Source organism: Planococcus citri, chromosome 2 (genome assembly GCF_950023065.1).
Source record: "Planococcus citri chromosome 2, ihPlaCitr1.1, whole genome shotgun sequence".
In the NCBI taxonomy this organism is placed as follows: domain Eukaryota; kingdom Metazoa; phylum Arthropoda; class Insecta; order Hemiptera; family Pseudococcidae; genus Planococcus; species Planococcus citri.
In genome coordinates, this window is record NC_088678.1 from 6,268,061 (window position 1) to 6,286,318 (window position 18,258).

Below are 18,258 nucleotides of genomic sequence, written 5' to 3' on the forward strand. Positions count from 1 at the left end.
AGAACTCCCGAAAATTCAAAAAAAATCATACCCGTCAGAATAGGGAAAAATCTACAAAAATTCAAAAGAAAACTGGTGAAGAAAAAAATTCAAAAAAGCCATCGAACCGAAATATAAGGAGAAATCCCGACTATTTGAGCAATAAAATCACACAAGCTTGAGGAAAAATTTTTATGGAAAAATCACGAGAATTCAAGGTGATGAAATTCGGCAAAAATTCAGGGGAAAATCATCAAAATTCAGAGCAAAATCATGGAAAAATTATTTTGGAAAAAAATCACCACCAAAATTCAAGATATAAAAATCAATCAAGACAGAAGAAAATCCACTAAAAACCATCGAGAAATTCAAAAATGATAATACCTATCGCAATTGGAAAACCTCTAAGTACATTTCAAATCAGAACTAAAAAAAATTAAATTCAAAGGAAACTTGTGAAAAAACTTGGAAAAAGTAACTTTTAGTGACCAACATTTTAAAAAAGTAACCAAAAGTTACTATTAGTAACTTTAGTAAGTTGGTTACTTAAAAAGTAACCGAGTACAATCCCTGCTTATGCTGCAAACGTACGAAGTTTCGAAACATGAAATATAAACCAATCAAAAATATCGTCAAAGTTTTTCAAAAAAAAAAAAAATCAAAGATTATTCAAAATATCCTTCACGTTGGTAGAGAGGCTCGTACTCAATTTTTTTCAAAAATAAAAAAATAAACTTACGTAACCAAAATTTTTGGAAAAGTAAGCAATCATCACAAAGCAATTTTAAAGTAATGAAAAAAAAGAAGGAAATTCTCGATTATTACTTGAAGTCAATTTCGAATCCATCCGGAAAAATGTATTCTAAATCACCATGAAAAAAAATTCACCCGAAATCACCTAGAAAAATTCATTTAGAATCATCGCGAAAAAATTTCTTTGAAATCACGAAAACTCCCAAACTGGATTTCAAAAAATGAGATTCCTAAATCATCATAGGAAAATTCATTCTAAAAATCTATCTACCAAAAAAAGTCATCAAAAAATACAATGAAAAAAATAATTTGTCAAATGCTCTACAAAAACTATACAAGAATTCAATAATAAAAAAAAAATCATCGTATCGCCACGAAAAATCATCACGAAAAAATTCTGCACAGGAGAAAAATTGAAATTCTCAACTCCAACCAAGGGGCTTGTATCTGGAAGTGGAGGACTGAAGGGAACAAGAAACACAACGACGCCATAAAATATCGAAATTTCGATAACATAAAGTCGAAAATTTACTAAACAATTAATGAAATCAATCACGGAAATTGAATGAACAGTTGTGCAACGTAACAGAACCATCAAGAATTTATAAGACTTGATCAAAAGTGATCATTCAAATCAAAACGTAAGAAATTTCATTTGAATACAATCAACATTAGCTATTATTCAAGTAATAAAAATCCGGATTCGAATTCAAAATCAAAAATTCGTGTTTTTCATACAACTTTCCGGCTTTAAAAAAATCAAAATCAAAATTTCAATAACTAACGGGCACGCGAAACCGGCTTGGCGACCCTGCATTTTTGTAAATTCGTCAAACATACCTAATTTACAATAATTACAATATTTACAAATGGTGCAGGAAGTCAGTAATACTAAGCGTTTGATATTTATCACCTTTAATCAAAACTTCAACGAGTTTTTGGAGTAAAAAAAGAATTGAGCTCAATGGTAACATTTCGAGCTTTTCAAAGTTTCAAAAACGAACCATAAAAGGTAGGTAGGTACTCATTACCTACACGTAAACCTTCAGCCTTCAGCGAAAATTACCTACAACCACAGCCTTCAGCGAAAATTACCTACAACCAAACTTCACGAGTAAAATCTAACAAAAATCGTTCAGATTATCGAAAACTATCCAAAATTGATCAAATCTTATTGAAATCATTAAGATAAAATCAATCGGACAGTAAAATGTAACTGTGAAATCGGCCGAGATACACGAATCACGAACAAAATACACATAAATGTCAATGTTGGTAAAAACATTCATTCAAATTATTTTAAAGTTTGTTTTATATAGGTACCACAGATTTGACGTACACAAACTAATCGAATATTCGATTACAACAAGAGAACTACTTATAATTAGAACATCAACGTGAATATCAATAGGTAATTGATGAAAATAATCCTAATACCATAACTCACCCCAAAAAAACAGTCGTTCAACTTTTCAGGTATGCACCTGTTACTCATCATCATATAAGTCGCGACAGGTTTCCACAGAGCCCAAAGAACTGATCAAGTCTAAACTTGGAAAGATGCGAAACATTTCTCATCATAATTCCGAAATCATCGCCTGCATCAAGAAAACAAAAACATCAATCGGACAAGAAATGTAACCGTGAAATCGGCCGAGATACACGAATCACGAACAAAATACACGTAAATTTCAATGTTGGTAAAAATATTCATTCAAATTATTCTAACGTTTGTTTCATGTAGGTATACCTACCACAGATTTGACGTACACAAATTAATCGAATATTCGATTACAACTGAACAACAGAACTATATAACATGAACATCAACGCGAATATCAATTAATTAAAATAAAAATCAATCAACTCACCCTAACAAAAAATCGTTCATTTTTTCAAGTATTACCATCACCAACGAGTCGCGACAGGTTGAATAGAGGACTTGATCACGTCTTTTCGAAAAAGTGCGAAATATACTTTCGATCGTAAAGCTGAAGTGCTCAACCCATCAACTGCAAAAAAAAAAAACGACCATTACCTAATTAAGATCGAACCAGTAAAACGAAAAAATGTGTACGTGAAGTATTAGAAATAATACAAGAAATCACGAACGAAATAGGCGTCAACGTGGGTAAAAATATTCGTTCAAAATTGCACATTTGATTCACGTATGACAGATTTTATTATATATAGGTATCTTAAATATTAATCCGACAACCGAAACAAAAACATGAATTAATCAAAACTGAACTAATCGAATTCCGAAAGCAAACAAACATGAAAATCAAGAAACTGCCATCAGTAGTGCCCAAAATCACTCATTCACTATCGTAACATTCGATTGACATTATCCCACAGATTTGACAACAATTAATCCAACATCTAAATATCACTCGAACTCCAACGCAAAAGTAACCTCGAAAGTTGAAAAAAGCGAAAGAAAACCTAAACAATGCATGAGTCATAGTGACGAAACGAGCGAGCGTTAGTGGTGGTGGTGAAAAAAAAATGATTCAAACCTAAACCTTTCAGGATCGGCGATAACGATTACAAAAGAAAGACGATGCCGAAGGAGAACTCGAAAAGTGTAGAAAGGCGATAACCCGGAGAACTTACAAGGAGGGGGGGGGGGTTGTGAAGTCACTGACAGGCTAGCTAGAGCGTAGAGCCTTCCTTCCCCGCTCGTCCGGACGCCGGAATTTTGTTTTCGTTCAACTCTGAACTCGCTGAAATTTGAAAATGAAAATCCTACAGACGCAATGACTCAGCCATCTCTTGAGAATGATACGTGCACAAAATAAGCAATTTAAACACACACTCACACACACGTACAAATACAAACGATCTACACGCTATCAAATAACGAGCGATGTGCTCAGTTTTCCTACACGAAATTTTACACCACACATAACAAAATTACCGGTGCCAAATGTGTTTGAATAATTTTGAACAGTAAATAGTAATTATATAATAATCGAACACTTACACGTCCAGTTCAAAGTTACCACTATACTTTCTTCGGTGATGAGCTATTTTTTGGTATCTGTATTGGATAGAGTCGACGGGCATATAGGCGGACTAGAATTCATTTCACAACACTGTTCATCAATTGGTAAATTAGCAGCAGGTACCAGGACAAAATCATCCGATGTTTCAGAACTAATAAAAATATTGAAACCTATAGAAAAAACAAACATTTCAATAGACCAATCGATACGTATAGGTAATTCTAACAAATGTCAAATAGCTCACTGAATCTATTATTGAAAATTTTCAACTGGTTACATTTGGTTGGTTTGGGTAAAGCGCTAGGTTTCTTTTCATCTCGAACTTCGATGTAATTGCTTAGCTCTGCTGGAATGAGACAAATCGAGATATTACTTTCGTGAAGAAATCAAGTAGGTATCATGTTTCAACTTGTTTGATTCTAAATCTTACTCATTTCACGAGGACTGGGAAGCGGTTTGGGACGCATCGGAGATGATCTCTTTATCAAATGTGGATGATTGAAGTAATCTTCGAAAAATATTCTATCGGATGAGTTACGTTTTCGAAGACGAGTCAGCAGATCTCTCAAATCAGATGATACGCTTTCCAAGAAACTGTCAACAATAAATATAATATTAAAACGCTGAATAAAACACATTAAACACCCAATACTGAACAACGAGTACTTACCTAGGTACAAGATTTTCGCTCTTCTCGTAAATATTCTTCAAACCTGCAGCAGTAGTATAGTTGCACTGAAAGGAACGTAACTCAGCAAACATTGATACATTATTGTTCTTAAACTTCACAAGTCAGCTTTGGCATCGTATTTTCGTGACATTATTATTTCCGGTGCCTTAAATTCAACGTAAACTTGGTCAAAATTAAACTGAAAACTAGCCTAAAGATAAATGAGCTTATTTTACCGTGCATGTAGGAGATCCACGCATCGTAGCAGCCATTACTCCGTCCATTAAAACTCGGGCAAATCCGAAATGAGCTACACCACCTACAACTTCAAATAGGTATTCACATTATACTTAGTTACGAGTACAATAATTCATCGAATAAAACATAACCGAAATCAGAACGTCTTCTTTACCTATTTTCAATATGACTTTTCCGGTCTCGAATACATCCTAGAATCTTTTCTATCACATGCAGTAAACTTTGGATCGAATTTCAACAAGATATTCTGCGGTTCAAATCTCTATGCACTATTCCTTCCTTTAGCGTTCAAGGCTCGCATCGCACCAGCTATAGAATTAAGAATCGAGTCATCAATGGAATGGCATTAAAACACAAGAAAATGACCGATTTTACATACCTAGCTGTCTGGTGAACAATCTATGATATTTTTACCAAGTCATTATTAAACTGAAACGAAGAAACGATAAATTACAAACATGAGCTCAAAATATAAAAAGCGCACAAGAGCAGGATGGATTAAAAAGCGCGAAAACGGGACCACAAGCGACGCAGGTACCTTCTGGGAGCAATGCAAAAAACCGACTAAATTTGAAGTGGGAACCGGAAACAGGAGCCGTCATGGCTGCAAATTGCAAAAGTTGGGGGAAACAAGCAACCAATGAGAATGCAGTAAAATTATTATGTTGGTGCCAAACTTCAAATTTGTCAATTGGGCTTATGCACCATGATGACAAAATGTCAAAAAACAAATTATTTCGATTCATTTTTTTTTTACGTTAACATGTAAATTATGGCGTAATATTGTAAAATTAAATATTTAAACTAAATTTATCGCAAAATATTTACTTTTTCAATAATTTTTTTCTCGGATTTTGTTGAAAAAACGATTTTTGGTCATAAATCTTTGTACTGGGTCTAGATATTGCAATCAGCTGTTTGGTTTTCATTTGCAGACTAATCGTTAGCCGCCGCAAAATTGGATTTTACTCCGACCAATGAAAACGTGTTTTATGTTTCCATAACCTCCCACTCAAACTGTGATAACACTGTTGTGAGTGTTGTGTGTTATTTTTGTAAATTTCAATCTTCAATTTTAGAATTGTGAAAAAATAAAAAAGGAGAGTGAGATAAACGTTCATAACCGATTCACGAACTTCTTTGATGAATATTTATTTAGTTATCTCAGTTATCTGGAATTTTACTCAACATTTTCTGAGTTGATTTTCCACAGTAGACTGATTTCCAGGTCTAGAAAGGAGAATACGTACCTATTATTAATTAGAAATTTTGAGAACTGAAAAACTACTTGTACTACTTTAGAATTAGATGACGAGAAAAAACAAAATAAGTAATGAGAAGGAAATATATGTAATAAGAGAGTGAGAATACAAATCATTTTTTACCATAAGCCCTTCGGCATTTTGAAAAGTCAATTCATTCTAATCTAATCGATTTCTAGATCAGAGTGATCATTCATATTTGCAAAATGTACGTAGATCAAAATTTATTCTTTTCAGATTGAAGAATTATCTGAAAATTTTTGAAATGAGTTGTAATATCGCGAGCAAGATTTGCTAGTTGCTGCAGTTATCAAATTATCAATTATTTATAATAAATGAAATGACATGATTGCATAGGTAGGTAGGTACTGCATAGAAAAATTACTCATTAGTCATTTGTAATGAATAATAATTGAAACAATAAATTAATATCACACGAAATAGCGAAATTAGGCAGTTTGAATCTATTTTCAATAAAAATTGTAAGTTTGCTATCCTTACTATATCCTTTATTTGTGTGTGGGGAATGCGTTTTCATTGGTCGGAGTAAAATCCAGTTTTGCGGCGGCTAACGATTAGTCATTTGCAGGCGATTTTGCCAAATTTATGAAGTTTGGTTTCATGAAGTTTGGAATTTGGATTTTGGAACTTGGAAGTTTCAACTTTCAACTGAAGAATGGTATGAAAATGAAATTCCAATGCTCGGTCGGAAAAGTACCTATTTTCTAACTTACCCTGCGATGCAAATATCCACTTCGTTTGCAATGAAATGTTCATCGTTCATCGTTAATCAAAATGTCATTAGATGCAGGTGCAGATTGCAAATTCGAAGCTGCATTACAAATTACATAGTCGTTTAGCTCACAGGTCCTCGGATACATGTTATGGATGATAACTTATTGACCAAGAAATTGGTGAGTTTGTTTTCAATGTAATTTGACAATTACCGAATTCTGAATTCTTTAAGTGATCGTTTGTATTTGTAGGACTTTTCGTGGCTGCAAGTTGAACAAGAATCGTTGTGGAATGATGTAAAACACGAACCAGCAGGAATCTCTGAAAGCGATCAATACGTCAAGTTTTCCTACCTGAAACACAAAACCAAGTGTTTTATCAATGTAAGCAATACCAACAAGTATAGTTCAACTTCGTGCTGCAACATCAAACCAATATTCAGTCCAACAACGACCGAATTTACAATTAAGGAATCGTTTTAGATACGTGAACAGGTTTCAGGACATTAATGATAATATACCTACTTCCTTGTGTAATCGTTCCAGATGGTATATCTTCGCGAGATCTCATTCTATTCTTCTTACAGTAGGATTAAAATGTCAAGATGATGCTTCCGTTTCGCTACCTAGTCAAGAAAAATCAATCGTGATTTCGAATGGAACGTTTGCAGTACCTAAACCACGTACCTATATATTCTTCAGACGTGATCGATTGAATGCTCATCTGGCTAGAGACAGTTCAGTACGACCATATGACCATAATGAATTAAATGATATTCCTGCGATAAATACGATCAGCGTTTCACTACTCGTTGGGATCTCGCCTTTCATTTACGTAGGTACCATATACCTACATTTCGGTGTGTTCCCGTGCGATTACCTGCGGTAAAGCGTTTCCAGCCGAAAGTAAATTGGAATGATCGAAGAACCAATATCGGCGAACGCCCATTCCTTTGTAACTTGTGCAGTAAAGCTTTGGCGAATCGTTTGAAGACTCATGCTGCCGTAGAAGTACGCAAAGCAGCTAATATATCATAAGAGTGTATCGTTCGATGTTTATTTCCATGTTTCGTGTGTTTTAATTTTTTTAATACCTAAGGAACTTTTTTGTGGCATTTTATTGATCCGGTTAAATATAATAAAGATTAGGTATCTATTGCTCTTGTTCCTCAGTTCATAGATAGTTTCAAAGAGAAATGTGGTAAGTACTTTGGAAGGATTTAGAAAATTTCAAGAGAGAGTGAATCATCTTTATGCATCCGTTTCCAACTTCCTTTATTATAAAAGTTATAAGAACAAACGTTATATGATACTAGGTACTCATGTTTGAAGAAAACTTGGTATCACCGTGCGTATTTATCTCACCTTTGATTGAAGTATAGTAAAATCACGCTGAAATTGTTGCATTCTAGCTGGAAATTATTGTTAAATATTTCGAGTATCGGGAAGTTGATGTAGCGAAGCCTTGGATACATTCGATTGTGTAGGACAAGTGAGTAATTTCATTTGGGAAATAGCTTCAGCAGATTACCTATTATTTTAGGTCTGAATAATCTTAAATTTCCAATTGTAGAGTTGATATAGTTCTAAGTGAAATCGGCTTATAGAGAAACTTGTCAGATTGACGTTGACATCGTTACTTAGTTGAAAAATGAACTGGATTTTACGCAGATACAAAATTTCGAGAGCATTTGATACTTCTATAAATCATCATACTATTGAGAAAGTGAGTACTATACATATTCTTCCATTCACAAGACGAAAATTTAAGTATCTACTAAAGAATTTGAAATTTTAGTAGAAACTTGTTACAGTGGATCAAAGATGTAATCTTTATATAGGTAGGTAGCTTTCGGGATGAATTTATAAAATTGGTAAAATCCATTCGAAGAAGAGACAGGACGCTGTAAGTAGACAAAATATAATAGCAACTTTCAAAGATAGATTACAGCATTATGATTTTTTTTTGGTTCTTTAATAATGTTTGTTTCATTTTTAAGTGTAAATTTTTATTTGTACTTGTACGAGTGATGGATCAGTTTTGCGTGTTCATTTGGTAGCTGGAAATTAAAAAGATGTCCGAAATGAAGAAGTAGGTATGTTTCTCTTCGTATTTACTCGTGCGTGTTCGGAAATACAGGATGGTATGATAAATTTTACTCTATCTAATGGGTAGGTAGATTGATTTTCTCTGCATTGAATATTGAAAAACGTTTATGATTCGGTGTAGATAAATTTAATTTTCTGACAATTTCTCAGAGAGTGCATGTTATTCCGTTGTTTTTGACAATGTAGCTACAAAAAATCTAATAACTCGGTGTCAAAAAAATATTACACAGTACAAAAAAAAATAACATTTGAAAAGAAAATATTTTTATGTTCATTCGAATACATAAATAACATAAAAACTTGAAAAACAAAATCTAACTTTTTCACGCATTTAAAAAACTTGGATAATATCGACGGTATGATTAGATATTAAAGAGATAGGTACTAACGATACTAATAATAATAAAACGTAAGTATGTACTTATTTATTTAAAACAAAATCACGATCTCATAACGAACATATAAAAAACTCAAAAACACTCATCAACATTTTCCACAATATAACAAGGAACTATTAATAAAAAAAAGATCAACTAGTTAAATGATGCGCAGATGTAGAAAAACATAAATAACATTTTGAATTCACACATCAATACGACTTGTTCGAATCAAACCTTTTTAGCTAGGTAGGTCACTAAAATTTCATCCTCAATGTTGCAGAAATCTCACATTGTAAGAGTAAATAAAAATAAGAAAAACAACATAATAAAAATTATATACATTAAAAACTAACATCTATCTTCGTAGTCAAATTATCCGCACGATTTCAACGTTTCATGCCTTTTAATAATTGCAGCGATTCATCATCAAAGGAGCTTTTTTCTTTTTCACTGAAACAAATCGAAGAATATTCACAAGTTACTCGTAAAATATTCAAACGAGGATTTTTTTAATAGAAAAAATATCATTAGTCTATTCACGTATATTCAATGAATTTTCCGATGATACGGTAACTGCCGGAGGAGCTGCTAGACTTTGTTGAGCTAGTCTTTCTTTCACTGATTGAACAGCAGCTGGAGATGGTTGGGGTCCTTTTGGAGGTCTTTTTAACCTTGAGGTCCTCTTACCAACGGTCTAAGTTTCATTCAAATCAGATATTATCATGTGGGGGGCTTCCCTTGTGAGAAAGATCTGTTTGATATTCATTTTTTCTGTAAAAATTTCTTTCATGACTGGCCTACTTAAGGTTTTTTCATTTTTTTTTCAATTTCAAAATTTATCAAAAACGTAACTGCCATCGATCATGATGTGTTACTCGATGAAAAACATAGATCATTCAACTTTACGATCATTTTAAAAATACCGAAATTGCCTCATACCTACTTCACTCTCTTACTTTCACTCAATCGCACATTCACATTCAAAAATGAAACACCGTACTAGTTCGTAGCTGCAATACTTTTAAAATGAAGAACAACATTCATACTGAACCTTTTCAAAAATGTAATCAAATCAAATTCGAATAAAAAAATACTTGAATCATTCAACTAATTAAACAAACATGCATGCAGGATTAGGTGACATCTTATTACTATCAATATATCACACATAATTTACAAACAGAAACTTTTTTTTAACCTAATCACCACACTTTAACCACAAAAAAGCTTCTTTAACATCGAACCCACATCTAATGCATAATAATTCACAATAGAATTCTATCTGCCACTCAATTATGATGCCATGTGAAATAAACATTCGCATATACTTCTGAAACTTGTCAGCAAATTGAATTTTCATCTCTGGTGATAATGCTGTAGGGACATAAGCAAAATAATAGTACATAATATCAACTATTTCAAAAATGAAGCACCGTGAACGATTAACCGCATGTTATGGTGTTCCTTGGGAAAAATCCGATATCTCTCAGTATTGAAAACATACATACCTTCATCTTCCAACTGAGGTTTCAATGATTCCAGTTGATATGGGATAGTTAACCCAAGCTTAAATTTTGCCAGGTCACACCTATTTAAAAAACATTATGGCTTGGTAGATTATATAGTATCAAATCATAATCAAGTTTCCTCAGTTTCCTACAAATTTGTTGAATAAAGTATCAAATCATGAAAATCATAAATTACTTACAGATTATTAAATAAAAATTCCACCTGGTGTCGTTGATAATGTGTAATTTTTACATCATCACTTTTCAATTTTGCGACGAATTTTATAATAAATCGAGCTGTATTCAATTTCAAACCCATGATATAAGCATTTTTTAGATGCTAAAATGAATAATATACATGCAAATTTGTTTGATAAATCCAAATCACATGGGATGGGGGAGTACAGGGGAGTACAGACTTTCAAAAAGATAACGAAGAACCACTGATAAGAGATTGACTTTTTTTTTCAAAAATTCATATTTTTTAAATTCTATTTACTCCTATTTCTAGGACATATTTTGAAATAAATTAATGATATTTCGAAAATAGAAACTTCAAGCTTAGAAATGAAGTAAATATCATAATTATTCATCTGATATTTCAGTTGAAATGTTTAGCTGAAATTTTCCAATTTTCATGCGAAAAGTAAGTCGCTAAAATAGCCTGTATTTCTAAAATAAAGCAAAAATGAGCTACAATGATCTCATTTTTGAAAAATTGAACGTTTTACGATCGTTTTAAGCCATTTGTGATCGAAATCCGTTCAAAACTGATCATTTGAGATGGATTGGAAATATTGGTGTTCACATTTTCACTTATCAACTCCCTCTAAAATAATCAGTTTTGAACGGATTTCCATATTTTGTTTTTCATATATTAAATCAATGATTCATCTGTGTTCCAGGGTTCCTTTTTTTGCGTCTATGGTAATAATTTGATCTCGAAATGGCTAATGTATTGGCCAATATCTACGACCTTGTTTTTCCAAGTCCACCAGCTCTAAGAGATATTGCATCCATCGCAGTTGCAGCGAAATTATTTCGTAAAACTATCAATGAGAATGTTTCAAGTGACGCTTCGGAAGCGATTTCAGTACGTGGCGAACTCCCTTATCTACCATCTACCCTTCTTCCCATCGTCGAAAGATATTTTGATAACATTGAACATTCATGGAATAATCGACCCGTCGATGGCACGGACGATGTTGATTTTGATGGTATAGTTTGCGATTTTAATGGAAATGTAAATTGTGACAGAGTCGCGAAACAAGCTATGTTCTGTGAAGAAATCAGCGATGTCCAGAAGTTCAAGATTGCTTGTAGATATTGCCTCGAGGATCATATAATACAAATTTGGCCATCTGTCTCAAAACATTTCGACCTGAGTGAAATTGTTTTTCGCAACGATCCTCTACTGTATTACTGGATTTGCCGTTTAAGAAATCAGCTACATAGAGTCTCCCTCGAGTCTGGTTACGCTACTATCGATGGAAATGAACTAGAATGTCTTAATTTTTACAATTGGCCACCAGTAGAGTACTTTTGGAACCGTTTGAAAGTTGGAAATCGAATACCAAGTGCAGCGTATTTACTCAGATACAACGGGCATGTATTCTGCAGGTATATACTCGCGAGATTGAGCGAGGAAGAATTGAAAACATTGATGACATTAACGACTGAAAGTGGAAATAATTTCATGTGTACTTTATTAAATACTTCATGTGATCCTCACTACTCTTGGAGAAACATGCAATGCTTGTGCATTTTAGCAGCATGGGAGTATATTAAACATAAAGTAAGCCCTGCAGATTTTACTCGCGCAGTACGGGAGATTATTAAAACACAGGTTAAAGGCGTCGGCGGTGGCATGTGGACGGACCAGAATTTTTCTTACACTTTTTGGAATACTTCTGCACATCATTTGAAACAGATTGCTGTACAAGATGTTTTACTCGACCAATCTTTACTCATGAGAAGTAATGTCGAATACTTTAGGAGCATTGATAGAGAAAATTGGCTCATATGGTGTGTGCTGAAAGATGCACCATTCGAAGCCAGAAGTACTTTTTGGTACAAAAATTGGCGTTTAATATTGCCCGGTACGAGAACAGAAGATTTGCAACGATTTATCACCTTATGCTGCCAGAACGAAACGGAAATGCTTCTGTTTAGAAAAAATTATTTATCTAAATACGAAAACATAGGTCAAATATGTTTGCAATACATGAAAACGTACGAGTTCGAAAAATTGAACGAATATTGGAACTTTTGTTACTTCGAAATAGAAAAGCAAATTGTTTTCGCTTCACAGCTCAAGTTATTAACTGATTATATAAATTTTCTCCATAACACTGATGGTGTGGACTTCGGCAGAACGATCGACCTCATCGAAAATATTGATTCGCTGAGTACGTTTATCGAGAATGCTTGTAACGATGTCGACCTCGCCGCTGATTTTAAAAATCAGATCTTGTTGGCACCTCGAACGATGATACTTCTGGCTAGATATGTCGCTACGAATAAAATTAAGGAAGCGATGCAATTTGTCGACTCATTTGCGAAGTCTGAGCAAGCGACGATCACTTTTAAACATCATTTTACGCCTTATCTGGTGAATGTCCTGTCAACTGGGGATCAACTTTACTTTAAATTTGATACTGACAGCTTTGCCAGTTTCATGCGATGGTGTTTAGGAAGTGACGAGAAAATCTCTGAATTTAAACGAACTGTCAATATCGATGAAATCGTTCGAAATGTAACACATACCGAAGAGCAACTCGTTATAAACTCGTGGGAGTATTTTGGACGAGGACGTATGACTCGGGTGTACTCAGATCTTGCTAAATTTTTAGAATGGTTGTTTTCCTCGCCCGAGAAAATCGCGGAGGTTAAAAAAAAGTTTGATGGGTTCGAAGAGTTCGCTTCAAAGTGAGAACGGTTTTGCATTTTATGGCTGTTTTTATATTAAGTATACGTACCTAGGTATTTTACTTATGAAAAAATAATTGTTCGTTTTTCATCTGTTATTTTTCTGATTAGGTACCCAAATTTTCAACGATAAGTAAAATACCTAATTCACGATTATGTTACCTTCATTATTGTTATTATTATCATCATCCTTTTCGTTTTTGATATCGCATTTTCTATTGGAAGTAAATTTGTATTTATTATAAATAGCGTTGTTTTAACTTTTTTGGTACCGTAAAATCGAGCAACTTGGGACAGTTTTCACTTTGAAATCTTGTACATTTTGATATAATGTACCAAAATCATTTATTCAAGTGCCAAAAATTAGAAGGTGGTTTGTACTTCAAATATCAAATTTTAAAAAAATTCTACCCCCTCTCCTTGATATATATTTTTTTGAAAATGTGTTGTCCCAAGTTGTACCCCCAATGATTTTAACTTGGGACAAGCAAAAAAATGACGTTGAATATCAAGTTGTATGCTCTAATAAACATCAAGGGACATCTTAAATGAAGAAAAAATGGATCACAAACCAATCCCCTTCCCTCCCCATTTCAAAACACACGCTGAAAAATAACCAAATTCCTTTTAAAAAATTGATGGCCTGAACTTGGTCTTTTTTGGAAAAATTTATCAAAAAAAATAACAAATGATACTCGCAGAAGTTACAAATACCTCGGTAAAAATTAAACAAAAAATTAATTTTTGGCAATTTACTCCTCCACGCATCAAAAGGAACAAATAAATTTTACAAACAAGTAAAAATTGAACAAAAAATGAATTTTTGGGAATACACTCCTCGATGCATTATTGCATCAAGAGGAATAAATGAAACTCACAATAGGTAAAAATTAAACAAAAATAATAATTTTCTGAATTACCTCATCATCATAGAAATAATACACCTTCCTCCTTTCCTTCACAAGAATTAGCTTTTTGATGACTTGGTCATTGGTGTCAAAAAATATTACACAGTACAAAAAAAATAACATTTGAAAAGAAAATATTTTTATGTTCATTCGAATACATAAATAACATAAAAACTTGAGAAACAAAATCTAACTTTTTCACGCATTTAAAAAACTCGGGTAATATCGACGGTATAATTAGAGATATTAAAACGATACTAATAATAATAAAACGTAAATACTTATTCATTTAAAACAAAATCACGATCTCATAACGAATATATAAAAAACTCAAAAACACTCATCAACATTTTCCACAATATAACAAGGAACTATTAATTAAATAAAAGATCAACTAGTTAAATGGTACGCAGATGTAGAAAAACATAAAAACATTTTGAATTCACACATCAATACGACTCGTTCGAATCAAAACCTTTTAGCTAGCTGGGTCACTAAAATTTCATCCTCAATGTTGCAGAAATCTCACATAGTAGAAGTAAATAAAAATAAGAAAAACAACATAATAAAAATAATAAAAATTATATACATTAAAAAACCAACATCTATCTTCGTCGTCAAATTATCCGCACGATATCAACGTTTCATGCCTTTTAATAATTGCAGCGATTTCATCATCAAAGGTGCTTTTTTCTTCTTCACTGAAACAAATCGACGAATATTCACAAGTTACTCGTAAAATATTCAAACGAGGATTTTTTGTATAGAAAAAATATCGTTAGTCTACTCACGTATATTTAATGAATTTTTCGATGATACGGTAACTGCCTGAGGAGCTGCTAGACTTTGTTGAGCTAGTCTTTCTTTCACCGATTGAACAGCAGCTGGAGATGGTTGAGGTCCTTTTGGAGGTCTTTTCACTGCCACGGGAGAAGTACCGTTTTTAACCTTCGAGAAGCAAACAAAATGGTATTGAAGAGAGAGGAAAAATGACTCGTGATGTTGATCAAATGGATCAAAAAGTGAATCTTTATATTGTATGTACCTGACTTTTGGCCACATTTCTAGGAGGTTTAACTTGTGTTGTATCGAGGTACGCTAATTTTGTTTTACGAACTGGCGCCGAATTGGCTATTGATTGCGATATGTTTTCTCTTACTGTTTGTAATTTCTCATCACGTTCTTCGACGCATCTCTGAAAAAAATCATCAGAATTGAAAAAATACATTCATAAAAACATCGAAAATGCAGACGAACTGTAATGATAATGATACTAACCATATACAGATCTCTCCATGTCTCATAATGCAGTCTTTTGGCTCGGCGGAAATGTCTCGCAGCGTGATACTCCCATAATTCATCAGTTTCGCCGATCAAATAAGGATTCAGTTGTTCAAAATTATACAGTTGTTCCGCAGTAACTTTTTCTAAAACTGGTCTCAAGACATCGTAAGGAACACCTCCTGTATACTCGAGATCTGAAAACGAAATAATTAAGGCCATAAAAAGAAATAGAAACATACCGAGCCGGCAAAAAAAAGACAACAACAACTCACAGTCAAAATTATCCTGTAATACTCTAGTACATAATTCGAATAAAGTTGGGCATTTCATCGTAACTTTGCTCTTACATCCGGAGAATACTTTAGTCCTGGAAGTGGAAAAATGTATTTAAACGATGTTTGAACAAAATGAAAACCGTAAAGAAATGGACCAAGATAATGAAATTCGAGACAAACCTTTGAGTTTTACTCGTTGTCATCATTGTCATAGAATTCTGAGCTTCCTCTTTGGATATTTCCTTCAGTCTTTGAGATCTTCTCGAGCTTAACGAATTCTCATTAGATTTTTTGGTATCTTCTTCTTCTTCTAATTCATCCAAGTCTATTTCATCCAAAGGTTCCATCTTTATGCTGCTTGATAATGCATCGAACTGTTAAGATAAGATAGCGATTAACGAATCGTCTAATATCGATAATGGAAAGATAAATTGAACGCAAATTGCAAGTACTCACTTCACTATCACTATTCCTTGGTGAATTAGTGCCCGGGGAACTAGGAATACTACTGGAATATTTCGAAGCAGCGTTTTTATTTTTGACCGGCGTGACAGCTTTCGAAATACCGAGTAAAGCAGCACCAAAATCTTCATCTGGAAATACAATAAATTAGATCATTAATCGCTCGTTTCGAATAAAAACGAGATAGCCAATCGAATCAATAACTCACCAGTACTATTTATGGGTTCATCATCATCATCGTCATCGTCGTAATAATCATCGCTATCTGAACAATAGTCATTAATGGGACTCGCGATAGATTCGTTGGATAAATATTTCGAGCTAGATTTACTGTTTTTCATCGAATCGTATTCCTCATCACTGTGCTCTTTATTCATCGACGAATTTGTACGATCACGATTGTTTTCTAAATGAGAACTTCTATCGTAGTCACGTGTATGATGGTCTTTACTTTTGCTCGATTCGTGATGTTTTTTCACATTATCCTCACGTGATTCGTGTCTCTTACTGCTTCTATCGTTATTGCGGAGCCGATCTTCGACGTTGATAGATTTACGTGCAGGTTCCTTTCTCGTAATAGGTTCGTCTGCGTAATTTTCATCTTTTGAACAACTTCTAGGCTCTAATTTTGCATACTTTTCGTTTCTTTCGAATTTATTTTCATCAGAAGCACGACTCCTCCTCTTTCTATCGTTAACTGGACGTGTTTTATGTTTGATCGGTTTTAGTGTAATTTCTTGAATTGATTTCACAGGACGTACTTTTTCTAGATCTAATTTCGTCGATGTACTACTCGATTTACTCGTCTTGTAATTATACTCGTTACTAGGAGAATCCTTATCGGAAAGCGAATCTGCGTCGTTCTGTTTACACGATTCTAAGTCTTCTTCGACGACTTGTCTTATAGCTATTGCTTTCCATTTGCCAACGAGTAATCCTGCTTCGTCTCCGATCGAACCTCGATATTTACGTAGAGAGTTGACTGTTTTACCAATCCCGGTTTTCTCCAGTTCTGCTAATTTTATCGGTAGTTTGGATAGTTTGCGGAGATAATGAAGTACCTGTCGAGAAATTAATACTTTTAGTCGACTCGAATAATGGAATTAGATACTCAACATGGCGAACGAGGAGTTCGTGGTTAGAATTTCTTGTTAAATGAAGACGTATTAAAGATGTACTTACTCTTTGAGGGTCTATATCTGGAGGATTTACATGCTGGATGCTGTATTGATAACGTTCAATTGTTTTGATCAAATCACGACGTAATAACGACTCCATTTCACTGTAATTTAGACTGGTCGAAGATTATTCACTTTCATTATTCGCTAAAGCTGTAGTCACACGTGTACTAACTACATCGAAAACAATAAATTGGCTCAAAATGAATAAAATTGTTCAAATTTTGAGAAACGGAAAGAAAGGAAACAAAATCAAAACAAATTCGAAGAAATTTTCACAGCATCGACCATCGAAGGTTCTGTTCTAGATCTTCACTTCGAAATTTTTGGCTTTTTGTTTTCGCTTTTTCGCCAGCATTATTTTTTTTCTGAATAAAATTGTTATAAATGAGTCGTTTTTAATCGATATATTCGATGTCGATATAAGTTTTAGATAGGTAGTTTAGAAATACAGTAGGTAGGCAGTATAACGTTATCGATTGGTTTCGTTTTAGTTTCGGATTACTAGCTTTAACGTTTTTGCTTTAAAACTTGCTGTAATTAATTTTTAAGAGCTTTTGTA

At 33.5% G+C, this 18,258-nt stretch overlaps 3 protein-coding genes and 1 long non-coding RNA gene across 5 annotated transcripts in view; 1 reads left to right on the plus strand and 3 right to left on the minus strand.

Moving 5' to 3' along the window:
- Positions 1-5,218, minus strand: part of LOC135834330 (serine/threonine-protein kinase unc-51-like) — a 62,124-nt gene extending 56,906 nt beyond the window's left edge. The window contains exons 1-9 of one of the 2 annotated variants that reach the window (XM_065348183.1): positions 5,048-5,218; positions 4,823-4,977; positions 4,647-4,735; positions 4,411-4,576; positions 4,171-4,334; positions 3,985-4,083; positions 3,719-3,910; positions 2,604-2,744; positions 2,180-2,330 (exon numbers count right to left, since the gene is read on the minus strand). In XM_065348183.1, the coding sequence (XP_065204255.1) occupies positions 3,762-3,910; positions 3,985-4,083; positions 4,171-4,334; positions 4,411-4,502 (504 nt within the window). In that variant the 5' untranslated portion in view covers positions 4,503-4,576; positions 4,647-4,735; positions 4,823-4,977; positions 5,048-5,218 and the 3' untranslated portion in view covers positions 2,180-2,330; positions 2,604-2,744; positions 3,719-3,761. Of the gene's footprint in view, positions 1-2,179; positions 2,331-2,603; positions 2,745-3,718; positions 3,911-3,984; positions 4,087-4,170; positions 4,335-4,410; positions 4,577-4,646; positions 4,736-4,822; positions 4,978-5,047 lie in introns of both variants that reach the window. The other variant, XM_065348182.1, reaches the window with a different exon arrangement.
- A 3,852-nt stretch (positions 5,219-9,070) lies between these two features.
- Positions 9,071-11,118, minus strand: LOC135834338 (uncharacterized). Its single transcript, XR_010556650.1, has 4 exons — positions 10,862-11,118; positions 10,662-10,741; positions 9,694-10,527; positions 9,071-9,603 (listed from the first exon to the last, which is right to left on the minus strand). It is a non-coding gene; the product is annotated as an uncharacterized LOC135834338 (long non-coding RNA).
- A 39-nt stretch (positions 11,119-11,157) lies between these two features.
- Positions 11,158-13,835, plus strand: LOC135834333 (uncharacterized). The gene is made up of 2 exons (XM_065348185.1): positions 11,158-11,307; positions 11,567-13,835. Exon 2 carries the CDS (start codon positions 11,608-11,610, stop codon positions 13,591-13,593), a length of 1,986 nt encoding a protein of 661 aa, XP_065204257.1. The 5' UTR covers positions 11,158-11,307; positions 11,567-11,607; the 3' UTR covers positions 13,594-13,835.
- A 779-nt stretch (positions 13,836-14,614) lies between these two features.
- LOC135834334 (transcription elongation factor B polypeptide 3-like) lies at positions 14,615-17,838 on the minus strand. Its single transcript, XM_065348186.1, has 9 exons — positions 17,701-17,838; positions 16,727-17,579; positions 16,513-16,649; positions 16,237-16,430; positions 16,054-16,148; positions 15,776-15,975; positions 15,543-15,692; positions 15,289-15,445; positions 14,615-15,198 (listed from the first exon to the last, which is right to left on the minus strand). The coding sequence occupies exons 1-9, from the start codon at positions 17,794-17,796 to the stop codon at positions 15,134-15,136; spliced, it is 1,947 nt and encodes a 648-aa protein (XP_065204258.1). The 5' UTR covers positions 17,797-17,838; the 3' UTR covers positions 14,615-15,133.
- Positions 17,839-18,258: the final 420 nt, after the last annotated feature.